Genomic DNA, 13,474 nt, shown 5'->3' with positions numbered 1-13,474 from the left:
TGCATGCAGCTCAGTTCTAATTGTCTCCTTACAGACAGCCACAGTTCCTCTATCAGTCATATCCAGCCTACGTTTTCTAAACTCCTTCGTTTGTTTTTAGAAACAAGAATACCAAGCCGCCTCCTGTCACCGACAGTCAATTTTCTGGGCCTACCTGCGCCTCCCCGATGCTCAATGCCATATCCATTTGCAATATTTTTCAAAACACAATAAACAGTTGACAAAGGGATGCCTGTTCTACTTGAAATCACTTTAGCTGATCTGATGTCATTGTTATAGTACTCTAAAATCAACTTCCTCTTCTCTAAATCATCCATACTGAGGATCACTGAAAATGTCGTCTGCTAGCAAGTAAACAAAGGGGGATAACTCTTCACAAACTAATGAAAAAGGATTAACCGAGTTGTCTCTCTTGAATGAAACCAAGCACTTGATAGCTAGTCAAGGTTGTTTATACTAGAAATCCAATTAAACATATTCCTAAAATTCTCAATAATTTCTGGTCGTACTATATAATCAGTCTAACCAATGCCAGGACATCTGTTTAAAATGTACAAATTGTAAACATTCATAGCTTCCGGGGTTTTATTTATTTTAAAGGGACGCCATGTTTTTAATGCCCCTGCTGTAAAAAGTGTTCTTTTAGGGCTACAGGGGCGGTGGGATAGCCTAGTGGTTAATGCGTTCGCTCGTCAGGCCGAAGACCCGGGTTCGTTTCCCCACATGGTACAATGTGTGAAGCCCATTCCTGGTGTCCCCCCGCTGTGATATTGCTAGAATATTGTTAAAAGCGTCGTAAAACTAAACTCACCCACTCAATTTAGGATTACGCTTCGCTGTTGGGTGCAAATGTCGGATGTTACAATGAGCTACACCGAGATGTAAATAGTATCAATATTACCACTGGACACATAAGCACAATAAAGTTGTTTTTACAATTTACCATTAATTACTGTGTATAAAATTAATTGTTCTCGTCACGATATGGCTGAAATATTGCGATAAATTTTAACTCACTCACTCACTCACAATAAAGTTCGAGTAACGAGAACTGTGTTCTCAATACAATGAATCAAACATGCGAGGACTGTCAACAGTTATGGCGGGTTCATTTCAGTGTTTGACGGATTCGGAATTTGTCTTCAGTGGTTGACGAGTCGGTGTTTACCTCATCGCTATATGTCAAAATACCGCATCAAGATGTAACAGAGGCTTAGGGTTGTATTATGATGATACGCATCATTCGAGTGAAGGAGTCAGAGCTTCCGATCCGTTAGTCGCCTCTCACAAGCTGTTGTGTTGCTGAAGACAAATTCTATCCTACATCTTAACAGCTTAATGCTCTGTAATAACAGTTCTGCAGCCATGAGTATGTGAATGGGTAAACTATTCTAGCAGTGCCACTTTGAAAATCAATTGACACAAGTTACCAAGGAAACGACTACTTGAGAGGAGAGTTTGTAAATTGAAAAATGTTTCGGATAGCGGAAACATATTTTTTACTCCTGTGTTTCTGTAGGAATATTTTTTTTTACTAAACAAATTGTTATCAGTGTCTCCAAACTGTCCTTCTAAATAGAGCATCGACTCAAAAAAATATTTGGCCTCGGCACAGGTCGATTTTGTCACGAGAGACGAGAGGTCACAATGCCTGAGTGTCAAAATGTAAGGGACGCAACTCTGCACAGCCACATTGACACCAAGGTTGTGCCGCCCTAAGTGAAGCAGTGTAGCGGCCATAAAATCTCCATGTCCTGTTATGGGATTTAAATCATGCACATTCTGATCCATGGTCGGACAGCATGTCAACATAGCAAACAGATTAAACTCGACAGCAAGCAATATATTTGTTTACAAGTTACAATGGTAACATCGACTCCAGACAACGTCAGCAGTACCCCAGGAATGTCCATGCTGAGCTGACCTAATACTGCGTTATCTGTGTATACTATTTATCATTGCCATGTGTTGACACCGACCCTCGCGGCCATCATCCCGCTGTAACGCGGCTTCTGGGACATAGCAAAACCGGTGACGATTATGAATGGGATAGGCACATTGGTTGAAAGGCACGTTTTGACGCGCTGATCTCGAATTACAGACTCTGAAATCTGGGTTTGCTAGTACTCATCATCAATTTAAGCGTTTAGATAAAATACGTCAAGGCGAGCTGTGATGTTTTGGAGTTGTCTCCCTTACATCATACGCTTTCATTTCTCCAGCCAGTTTCAATATAAGGCCTAAAAAAATATGTCTTGTTTCTGGTTTCCGCCCGCGTCAGTTTCAACCCAGCGCGTCAAGCGTATTTTTCCGGATTATAAATGGGCAAAGGGAGTGTGTACGATTAGCTGATCACTTATCAGTATTTTCTGCTGAACTTGCAGCAATCATTGAAGCTTGGATTCATTTTTTGAGACCTGTATCGGCGGTCATTTTCAGCGATTTTGTCAGTGCTTTACAAGCAGTTCAGACAGGTTTCTCCTCAGCATATTATTAGCATATTATTATACTCGACACTTTAATGAATTAAGTAAAGATCTTTTAAATGTAGAATTTTCATGGATACCTGCTCATGTTGGACTATTTGGAAATGAAAAAGCTGATAAATTGGCAAAAGCTGCATTAGACTTTGGTGGATCAGAACAGGATGAGACAATATTGCCCTCTCCTGCAGAATTATGCACCGTCAGCAAGATCCATGCTCAAACGAAATGGCAACAGAGATGGACCTCATCCTTAAAAGGACGCCATCTGTATGGCATCGAGCGTTTTGTAACTAAATCCAAATTATCAAGAAGCAACCGTAGAGAAGAGGTTCTTTTAACCAGACTTCGACTTGGGCATTGTGGTCTTGGTGCATATCTAAATATTATTAATAAAGATATTTCTGCAAATTGCACAGTGTGTAATAAGCTAGATAATGTGGCTCATTATTAACTGCATTGCCAAAAATATGTAAATCAACGTAAGGCGATGGTGGAATCTCTTACATCTCACAATATTGACATCTCATTGACTGGACTATTGTGCTCAAGAAATATCGTTCACCATGAAGTTCAGAATGTCATTCTTGATTATATTAAAGCATGTGGCAGCTTTACTACTTTATAAAAGTTTAGCAACTTAGCAAACCTTTATGATGGGCAAGGTTTAAATGGACCCTGTTGCCCGAACACCGAATTAAACTTTTAATTATCTATCTGTCTGTCTGTCTGTCTGTCGTAACTGGGGAAAACGTGCAGCAGGGAAAACCAAAATGCTACTCGTTTCAGTTCAAATAGAGTGTGGGGTAAGATTATAAGGTCGTTTGGCTTTGTGGAATGTAGTCTAGATGTATCGCTACTTGATTTATACGAGTCACTGAGGAAAGGGCATTTTTCGACCTGTGACAAGTTTGTTTTACCAGCTGAGTATGATGACTGCGTGGTCGCGGTTTCAGTTGGAGATAAACAATCTGGTCCATTCCAGTCAGTTCCAAGGACCGTAAACTTGAATGACACCTGGGAATTTGGTAAATACATGGTTTACCACTTACAATTCAGCGATGACAAGGTGCAAGGAACGCATTTGCCGAAGAAAAATGCCTTTCAAGCTCTTATGAAGTCGCAAGTTTCCAAAGTTTGGTAAGCATTCAGGCCCATACATAGACCAAATAGACGTTTTGAACTGCACAACAGTATCATAAGATGGCTACAAGAAATATAATTTCATAAATATAAGTAGTCCTAAGTATCTATATATTAATTTGAATTTCATTTCAAATTTTAACAAATACATAAATATTTCATTGTAATATTCTAAATTACTTTCAAACAATGTATAATCATTTCATGGATAAATAAATATTAAAATCTAATTCATTGTTTTTATTTTTCCTTTGATATTTCAGACAAATAAATTGACAAAATATAAAAGTGTCCCATTGCAATAGTATAAAAGTATACACATCCTTCAATTCATTATTTCTTATGTACATTTTAAACTTGCCTGCTACTTGGCGATGGCCTTTGGATGGCTGATCCCAATACAACAAAATTGAAGCTGCAGCAGTGTATGCTGCCACCAGAGTTTGATATTTTTCATAGGCACGACATCCCCAAAAGTCACCAACATGTCCCCAAAAACCTGTCAGCAGATGAACAAACACTTCTTTTTTTATTACTTTCTGCGAAGAACTAGTAGAATCATTATTAAAAAAACACATTGTCAAAAAAAGAGAAAAAAGTCGCGTCATCGCATCATTTTAGTCTGTAAGCATATATACCAGAAACATTTTTTTATTTGTTTTGGCCTAATGTCTTTTAAACACATAGGCGGATCCAGTGGCGGGGGGTTGGTGCAGGGATGCGCGCACCCCCCTTTGTGCTGAAAGTTTGTTAAGTGACCATTGAAACTGGGGTGAAAATGAAGTGTGCACCCCACCTTTTCTCAATAGTGTGCACCCCACTTTCTCAAAAAGCTGTATCTGCCCCTGTTTAAACATCAGTCGGCTTTCACAGATCTAGTTACTCAATCACGATAAAAACAATCAGTATGTTACATGCACTCTACGACAGCAGGTCAGGTTTCCATATCCGCGGAAACTAAAAGAAAAATATGATAATATCACACTGTTATCAACTTTGTACTCCGAAACCACAGACACTCTACAAAAGTGAGGACATTCTAGCCATGCGCTAAACCATTAGCGAAGCGGTTTGTTCTGCGCAGCCCAACTGGAAGTTAGGAGTCATTGTTGTCGTCAGTAGCTAAATGTGTTGACGTCACATCAGCAATGAAAGACTGAGACAACGGTAATGTTATATGGGGGCGTTATACGCGGGCTACGTGTGCATTACAAAGGTCTGCCTGAATCACAAGGATGAAAGGAGCGCCAGATAATTAGCGAAGAGAGGGATTGGGAGACAACGACAAACGCTAATTATTTCGCAATTTCGCAAAATATTTTTCATTCTCTAACTTAGTCTAAGCAAGACTACCAAGACTAACATCTAGCCTCTGAAATGAACGTATTTAAATGATCTTGATAAAATTTAACAATAAGGAGAAAAGAGATTTTTTCATGTTCAGACTGATACTGCAGCAATCATGACTTAAAATATTTTAGCATAGCATGGACTTTCTTTAATGTACAGTTTTCCCAGAAATTATTGAGAAAATCTTTGTTTCCTAATGCTGATAATAGAATTTTAAAATAGCTGTTACATTAAAAAGTAAGGTACTCAATATGGGAGGCAACTCGTGTAGGCTTGATCATGAACCTTACTACACCAAGAGTTATATCCCCTGGTGTAGCAGACGGCTTCCTTTGTTGACATGGCAGATTTGTCAGCAGAAGAAAAAAGAAAGCTGGTTCTAGATGATTTTGAAAGGGGTGGGACTAATGCAAAAGACTTTGCTGGTAGACATGACATTCCTCTGTCTGCAGTATTCAGAACGTTGAAGAATATTCAGTCAGGAGTTGGGATTGAGCAAAAGACAAGGCAGGGAGGCCAAGGAAGTTCAGTACTACAGATCCATGGCGTATTGGTCTGACTGTGAGTAAGGGAAAATTGACTGTAAGAGAATCATATCTCAACAAATTCATTTAAGTAAAACTTCTATAGTTCATATACCCGTATTAGATATTTGCCGAAACAACTTTCTCAATAATTTCTGGGAATACTATATTTGTATCCGGGTGTGTTGACAGACAACACGTGTACATTGACCTGAAGTTACAAAACGCACCTATCCCTCCTCTTAAGGCCTCTTACTCGCTTTGCAAAGATAAGAAAAGCCACTCTAACTGGCAAGATCAAATGCAATAAAACAATAGAGTAAACCCTAATTATCTACATAGTTGCTCTTTAGCTGCAGCAGCTTAACACAAGCAACATAGCCACATAACCCTTTCCACATTCATGTGAAAACTCTGCCAAATGGAGTTGCCTGTACTATGACTACAACATAATGACCAACTAATTATGAACCATTATGAACAACTGATGATACCTAGTATTCGCGAAAGGATGAGAGTATCCTGTTCCACCAGTGGCACGTACGTGTCCATATACATTATTTATTTGGAATCTTGGGACATCCCACTTGTCCATGCATATAACGGGTACTCTCTTCTTGCTCCATCTACATTATTTCCCCAGATACATACCCCGTGCAAGCACCTGTCAATGCTAGAATCAAACAAGCCGGTGGTTAACAGTGTGAGCAACATCCACTCTGTCAGGTTAATCTGACCCGTAAACAACCAAATCACACATTGCGTCCCCTTATCACAAGTGACCTTTTCCGATAAACACGAAGTATTGAACATATGTTCTAATCCGAGTCCCCGCAGGAACTGTGTTCAACCATTGTACATGGAATAACGTGTATCGCATAGCCCGAACGCGACCATCCTATTGACCTTATTTCTAAAATAGCCGTGAATGTTGCAATACATGTGTGTGTACATTGATCAGGTTGGTATCACGTTGCTAGGCGCCCTGGGTATGTGTGGGACGACTGTAAAAGTTGATCTTCCGATGGTCCTTGAATACAGTCTTTCCTCAGTCTCCTGAAGTGATCGTACTCTGTCTTATTTGAACAGCCATGTGTTTTTTGGATTTTTTAACTGGGCTGTTCATGCTGCTCTGCTTATCATACATTTCCGGTAGGTTTCCTACAATTCTCTACTGTGAAATATTGTGTGTTAATCTGAACCGCTGGATTGTTAAATAAGGGAACCGATCATTTGACATTCGGGGTTTTAGTTGAAAAAACCCTAATTTGTGTAGTTGGAGATATATGATTTTGATCATTGCTTCAGAACTCCCAATTTCGTTCTTTGAAGGGATGATTTGAACAACTGTATTTTGTTTCACAGTACATGTTTTACAGGACATCAAAGTTGTCAATCAGCATAGTTTCGTTTCCATTTCTTTCTTGTACATATGTTTGGGTTTTTCTATATAAAGAAATATCAAGTACATGTCAATGTTGCAGATGCTGCGTCTTGTGGTAAATCTAATCTGACGGCAACTTTCAACACTAGCTATCTTGTGTCTCCCGGGTATCCATCGATTTCATCCGGGTAAGTCTCAACTTGGCATGCCAACACCTAAGTACTGCATGTAGGCGAGTCATTATTTGTAATGGTAATATTTAGAAACATTAATATGCATAATGCACTGTGCATGTAAAATATAGTTGTTTTTTTTTCCGACTTCAAATTAACTAGAAATACAACGGTTGTACTTGCTGTTTCTCTTGGGTATATACGTGAGTCAAAAGTAAGCTGAGGTGTGCATATCTTCCACTGCATAAAATGATTCTTCGGTAACACTAAGCAGTTATCATTGCATAGATAATGTCATTCTCAGTTGCTAGTATATGTTTTGTACGTATTTATGCATACAATGTGATATTGGATCTTATTGGATTCACTCATGTTTTACATTCAGTGATGATGCTTGTACATGGTTAATCACAAAGTCGTCAACCTCTGATAGGATCCATGTACGCCTTCAAGTAAAACATATGAATTTAACTGATTCGTTAACTGCCTGCACGAAGGATTACATTGAAATATTTGATGGTACGTATCATATACTAAGTCATTTAAAAGTAAAATCAGATATACATGGTATTTCTTCTTAAATATAATTAAGTCTTAAATGACTCTATTTCAATATCTGAAATAACTTTAAATGTAATATATCCTGATAATGTATGCATGTATGTATGAATGCATGATGTATGTAAGATGGTATGCATTCTTGAGCTGCATGTTTCGCCGTAGGACCAACAACCTCTTCACACAGCTTGGGAAGATGGTGTGGGCAACAAAGGCCTATGGTACAGAGTACATGGAATTCCCTCACTGTTCACTATAAGCGCATCAACAGCAGCACACACGTCTTGGGATTCCGGCTCATGTACTTCCAAACTGATGGTAAGACAGGTGTATATATACAGATGGTAAGATTGGTGTGCACATTCCAGTGGCAAGACTGGTATACACGCTAATGGTGAGCAAATTCCAATTTTTAAACCGTAGTACACATTCTAATATACTACCCATCAAAAGTTTAGACTCACTTTAAAGCACTCACTATATGTTATGTATATGTATGTGGTTACATCGAAGATGAATTTCTCCACCAACTTGGGGAACCAACTGAAAACCTTATGCAGATGAATTGCACAAGGATGATGCTTCAAATTGCGAAAGGCATGAGCAAATGTCGTGCATGTGAACAGATGCGTTTTGGTGTAAAGTTTTGTTAAGAATTCGCCAATTTTCACAGATTTTAATCATTTACTGAACTCATGACAATAATCTTTTCAATGTTACGAATATGTTTTACAATACACCAGTTCATAACTAAACAGTACCTTTAAACAGTATGGAATATTTTGCAAAAGCTAGTTTAGAACAGTGGACAAGTAAGTGGCTACATTTACACTAGTGAGTCTAAACTTTGATGGGTAGTATAGTATGACTGGTGTACACATTCTAATAGTATGACTGGTGTACACATTCTAATGGTATGACTGGTGTACACATTCTAATAGTATGACTGGTGTACACGTTCTAATGGTATGACTGGTGAAACATTCGAGAGGTAAGACCGGTGTACAAATTCTAATAGTATGACTGGTGTACACATTCTAATGGTGAGACTAGGGTCAGAGTCAATGGTAAGATCAGTGTACACATTCCAATGGTACGATTGGTGTACATATTCCAGTGGTACGATTGGTTACGATTCTAATGGTAGTGTACCCATTCTAATGGTAAGATCGGTGTAGATATTCAAATGGTAACTGGTCTGTTGTACATACATTTAATGGTATGACTGGTGAAACATTCGAGAGTTAAGATCGGTGTCCAAATTATTAAGACTGGTGTACCCATTCTAATGGAAGACTAGTGTATCCATTCTAATGGTAAGATCGGTGTACATATTCTAATGGTAAGACTGGTGTATACATTCTAATGGTAAGATCGATGTATACATTCTAATGGTAAGATCAGTGTACACCTATGGATTAAATGCAGCTGAATTTGAATTTGCCTGTACATGTATATTAATTATATTTTCCTTCAGATGTTTAAGCTGTAGTATACGTTAAGCAAGTGGAGAGAAAGGACGCTGATTCAGGAAACCTAACTTCGCCAGTACACAAACAGTGATACATGCCTGTTGAGAGAACTTATTTTCAGTTTTGGTCATGCGCATTGGTTAGGCAAGTTTTTCATACAGCAGCTAAGTTCAAACGTTGGAAGCGTTTTCGTCTCCGTAACTAACATTTCCTATCATACACATTTATTCCAAAGTGTTGAGAATCTGTACTGGAAGCTTTTTTTCACATTGTTGTCACATTGTAATTCTTGATACCACTGATCAGAGATAAAGAATGCTTACACAGTTATAATTATGTTCATAACGAGACTCTTGGATGTATGTGTAGAACAAGGGTATTTCTTTCTTTTCAAAGACCTTTGGTCCTGTGGAGGGATGTACAATGCGACCACAGAAGGCTCCTTTCTGCAGGCCCCAGGCTATCCTACATCGTACAGAACGTAGGTTGTCATAGTTATGTTCTGTTCAGCATTAGTTGAAAGGTAAACCGAAATTGAGAATTCAGTTACATTACAAGCTGGTATTCCATCTCATATTGTTAAAAACGTTATCGTTATAGTGCCAAAGGCGATATAGCACATGTTAGGTTGTATGATATACTTAATATTTGCATCGGCTTTAACAGACCTTTTTATTCGTACATAAGAAATGCCATTTATAGGAAACATTGATAGCTATTTCGTATAATTGTATTCAGTCTAGTGGAATCTATTTGGTCGGACCGTCGGGACTGTTCCCATTGTGAATCATGAAAATGTGTTTTCAGAGTGAATCATAGGTTTGGGTTTTAAAGTTCGATTTCGTATTTAATCAATTATTTAATCTTTATGTTTCAGTGACACGAACTGTCTCTGGCTGATAGAGGTTCCCGATGATTTCAATATACGTGTTATTGTTGAGGACTATGATATACTAACGTCTAAAGAGTGCTATGGTGATAACCTCCGATTCGTAGACGGTAAGTTGAATCTTAACTTAGAAAAAAACCGTAAGCAGATAATGAGAATGGCGTTTTTATATATTCCACAGGTTATAGCTTGTGAGCCGACTTTGAATTTAAACAGCAGAATCTGCGGATTAATATAATCTACATGCGATAGTAATTAATGCCCTGCTCCTTTCAGGGAGGAGTCCTCATTCGCGGGAAATCGGAGTGTTATGTGGCACGCAACCAGGACATGGCATTCGTCAGTTCACCTCATCTGGTCAAGTACTGCGCATCGAGTTCTCGGCTGATCCAAGCCGTGCAGTTGTGAGACCAAGAGGATTTAAATTGGCATATTTAAAAGGAAAATTTGACCGTAAGTGTTAAATAAAGTTTTATTTACTTAAAGGTTACTGTATACCTGAACACTTGAACTTGTGCAGGAATCATGACCACTTAGCGTCCAATAGGGTTGTGTTCAGCAAAGCGTGTCCTCTACGATCACAAAGAAGGACGTTGAGAAAATCTCTCTAAAACTTATTTTTTATTATGATTCAATAATACGTTGCTTTATCTCGCATTCAAATGTATCTGTTTTTAAAATGATTTATTTCACATAAGTATGTCATACCTGAATACCATGTGCGTACAAATGCACGACCTTGCACATCCATATAAAGGCATTTACACACGGAAAAGTCGGATATCATGCATTGTGAGCTACTTTCGGACAGGTCGGATTACATTGTTAGCTAACAGTTTACAACTTTAAACATTTCCTGATTTCATATCAAAATTAACGTTTGGAATCTTTTACACTTTCAGCATGCGAAGATAGACATTTATGGGCATCCCAAACGCCGAAATTTATAACGTCGCCGAATTTTCCTGGTAACTATACAAGGTAACGTTATACTTCCGCCTTAGACTGTTTTCCTTATAATATGGAAGCAACAATTCATACAGCAGGCATTATTGAAATTGAGGGCTCACAATATTATGCATCAAAAATATGTAATTCATACCTCATTGAAGTTTTGCGACTACCGCACCCATCTCACTGACATGACACATTACATGTTCTCGCTGTAACAATGTCAAGTGGAAATGTAGGTTCACACGTGTCTCCCTTGGGAATCACATCTACTCTTTTGTCCTCTAGCGTGTGGGTTTAGCAACGTCTAAAACCTGTATCACTTCGGGATTTCACCCTATATTAAGCGTGCACGGTGTGGTGTAAATGGATTACAGTTCAGAACAGCGCTGAACCCAACTCACTCACTCACGCACGCAACCAACCACTGTCAACGCTTTTGTTTCAGTGACATAGCTCCTTTCTTTTGCAGTAACAGTAACTGTTTGTGGAGAATACAGACCAGGACGCCAGGATATGTGGTACAAGTGACCCCTCTTCGATTCTCTGTGCAGCTTTCTGCCAACTGCACCTCTGATTACCTCTCTATATATGACGGTGAGTATTCTGATCGTATTGTCATTCAGACGCGAAATGAAGTATTTGAAACAGAATTACATACATACATTTTAACATAAAGTTATATATTGTTATCAAGAAACCGTCCTATATGATGAAGTTTTTCGAACAATTGTGAGGAAAAGGGTGCCTAAATAGATTTGAAAGACATTGTATGTACAGATATATATTTCAGCCTCATACTCGTATGCATGTTCATTTCAGCCTCAAATGCTCTGACACCATACATAAGTAGTTTCCCATTTCAGCCTCAAGTGTTCTAACACCATGCATCAGTACATGTACATTCAGTCACAAGTGGTCTAACAACATGCAGGTATACATGTACATTTCAAATTCAAGTCTTCTAACATCATGCATGAGTACATGTGATTTCAGGTCCGAGTGCGGTACCCGGGGAAGCTCCTGTGGGGCAGTGGTGTGGTTCTCACATGCCAGTTGTACATACCAGTCAATCAGATATGTTGCTGATTTTCCACACTGATGGCGATCATTCACAGTCGGGTTTCAATATCAGCTACACTGAAATACCACGGCCAGGACGTGAGTATCCACAATGTAGATAACATGGATTGTGTTAAGTTTGTAACGTTCTCAGCTATTTCTCAATTGCATCTGTAATGTCTCTGCGTGCTCAAATTACATGGTGTATTAATACTGTTGTGAACGAACCACAACATTTCTTGTTGTATTATCAGCTCCATGGGGAGTACACTTTTATCCCTTTCTTTGTTTTTCAGCTACCAATGGTGGTGCCGGAATGGTTGTTTCAGCGACGTTCTGTTGGATGCTTGTTTTGTTATCAACTGTTTCGCAACAATAAGTTTTATTCAAATACATAATATATTATACACCTGGGCCTTCTTTCACAAAGTACTAAAGTGATCGTAAGTCACTATGGTAACCTTAGTGCAATTTTAAAGAATGGGAGTTAAGGTTAACCTTAGTAAAGGTTGATTTGTGAAAGGGCCCCTGAGTGGTATTAAAAGTGCATTGGGTAAATCCTAATGGACAGTTTTCGGTTGCTGTATTAATATAATTTCGACACAAAAGTTGTTCGTTCGTTCCTTCTTTTATCTGTTGTACTCTATTCGACGTTGCAGTACGTATGGAATTAGAAAAGAATGACACTGGATATTACGTAATATATATTGTTTTCATTTGGAGCTTATTTGTGTTGTACATGAGTGTAAAACAAGTAATCCCTTCTGAACCAGACAAACCAAATACGATCCACGATGTCAACTGGCACTGAATCTGGAGTTGAAGTGTGGAAGTTGAAGTCTGTTGGGAAGCAAAAAGAGTCAATCTTCAACCTCAGGAATACTGTTGTTTGGCCACAAGCAACAAACATTATCTGTTTGTAACTTGTGTGAGTGGCGGATGCTGTTGGCAGGGTTGACCATGATTATAATAGTAGTTACACATTTGCGAATATCTGGTGCCATCGCTGAGTTTCCGCGACCCTTTGTTTAAATTATGACCGCTGTTGTCATCGCATTTTACGCCCAATGAAATATGTTTCGTCGGATAATAGAGACTGATTATTGAGTGAGTGAATTGGTGAGTATGGTTTTAAGCCGCTTTTTGGAATATTCCAGCAATATCACGGCAGGGGAAACACACATGGGCTTCACACACTGTACCCAAGTGGGTAGACTTATTATTGTCTGGCGCTGACATGTCATGTTAACGAACAAAGAGTTTTGCTATTTTGTGGTGTTTAAATCATTGAAATTATTTGCTGGAGTACGTGCGTCAAAGGGAATTGTCCTTGTATTGTCATTTATGTTGACATCATATATCATATATGTTATGTTCCGTTTTCACATTTATATGTGCGAAATATCAACGGATATATCAATCAATTAGCGATGTTCTGAAATCAAATTTGCCCAAAATATTCAATCATATGTATCAGTGTCTATG

General features: G+C 38.5%; 1 protein-coding gene across 1 annotated transcript; it reads left to right on the top strand.

The window, feature by feature from the left end:
* Positions 1-6,529: 6,529 nt before the first annotated feature.
* Positions 6,530-12,558, top strand: LOC124263244 (CUB domain-containing protein 2-like). Its single transcript, XM_046697835.1, has 11 exons — positions 6,530-6,652; positions 6,985-7,072; positions 7,443-7,576; positions 7,781-7,933; positions 9,484-9,568; positions 9,965-10,086; positions 10,253-10,429; positions 10,879-10,957; positions 11,400-11,524; positions 11,924-12,088; positions 12,286-12,558. The coding sequence occupies exons 1-11, from the start codon at positions 6,592-6,594 to the stop codon at positions 12,366-12,368; spliced, it is 1,272 nt and encodes a 423-aa protein (XP_046553791.1). The 5' UTR covers positions 6,530-6,591; the 3' UTR covers positions 12,369-12,558.
* The last annotated feature ends 916 nt before the right edge of the window (positions 12,559-13,474 follow it).

This window comes from Haliotis rubra, unplaced genomic scaffold (genome assembly GCF_003918875.1).
Source record: "Haliotis rubra isolate DU_JTF1 unplaced genomic scaffold, ASM391887v1 Scf874, whole genome shotgun sequence".
Classification (NCBI taxonomy): Eukaryota; Metazoa; Mollusca; class Gastropoda; order Lepetellida; family Haliotidae; genus Haliotis; species Haliotis rubra.
This window is presented reverse-complemented; position numbering and strand designations above follow the sequence as displayed.

Bases quoted from the DNA above. Each gene is read 5' to 3' on its own strand.
- LOC124263244 (XM_046697835.1), top strand. From the start codon at position 6,592: ATGTGTTTTTTGGATTTTTTAACTGGGCTGTTCATGCTGCTCTGCTTA. The intron at 9,569-9,964 runs GTAGGTTGTCAT...TTTATGTTTCAG, and splicing joins TATCCTACATCGTACAGAAC to TGACACGAACTGTCTCTGGC. The intron at 11,525-11,923 runs GTGAGTATTCTG...ATGTGATTTCAG, and splicing joins TTACCTCTCTATATATGACG to GTCCGAGTGCGGTACCCGGG.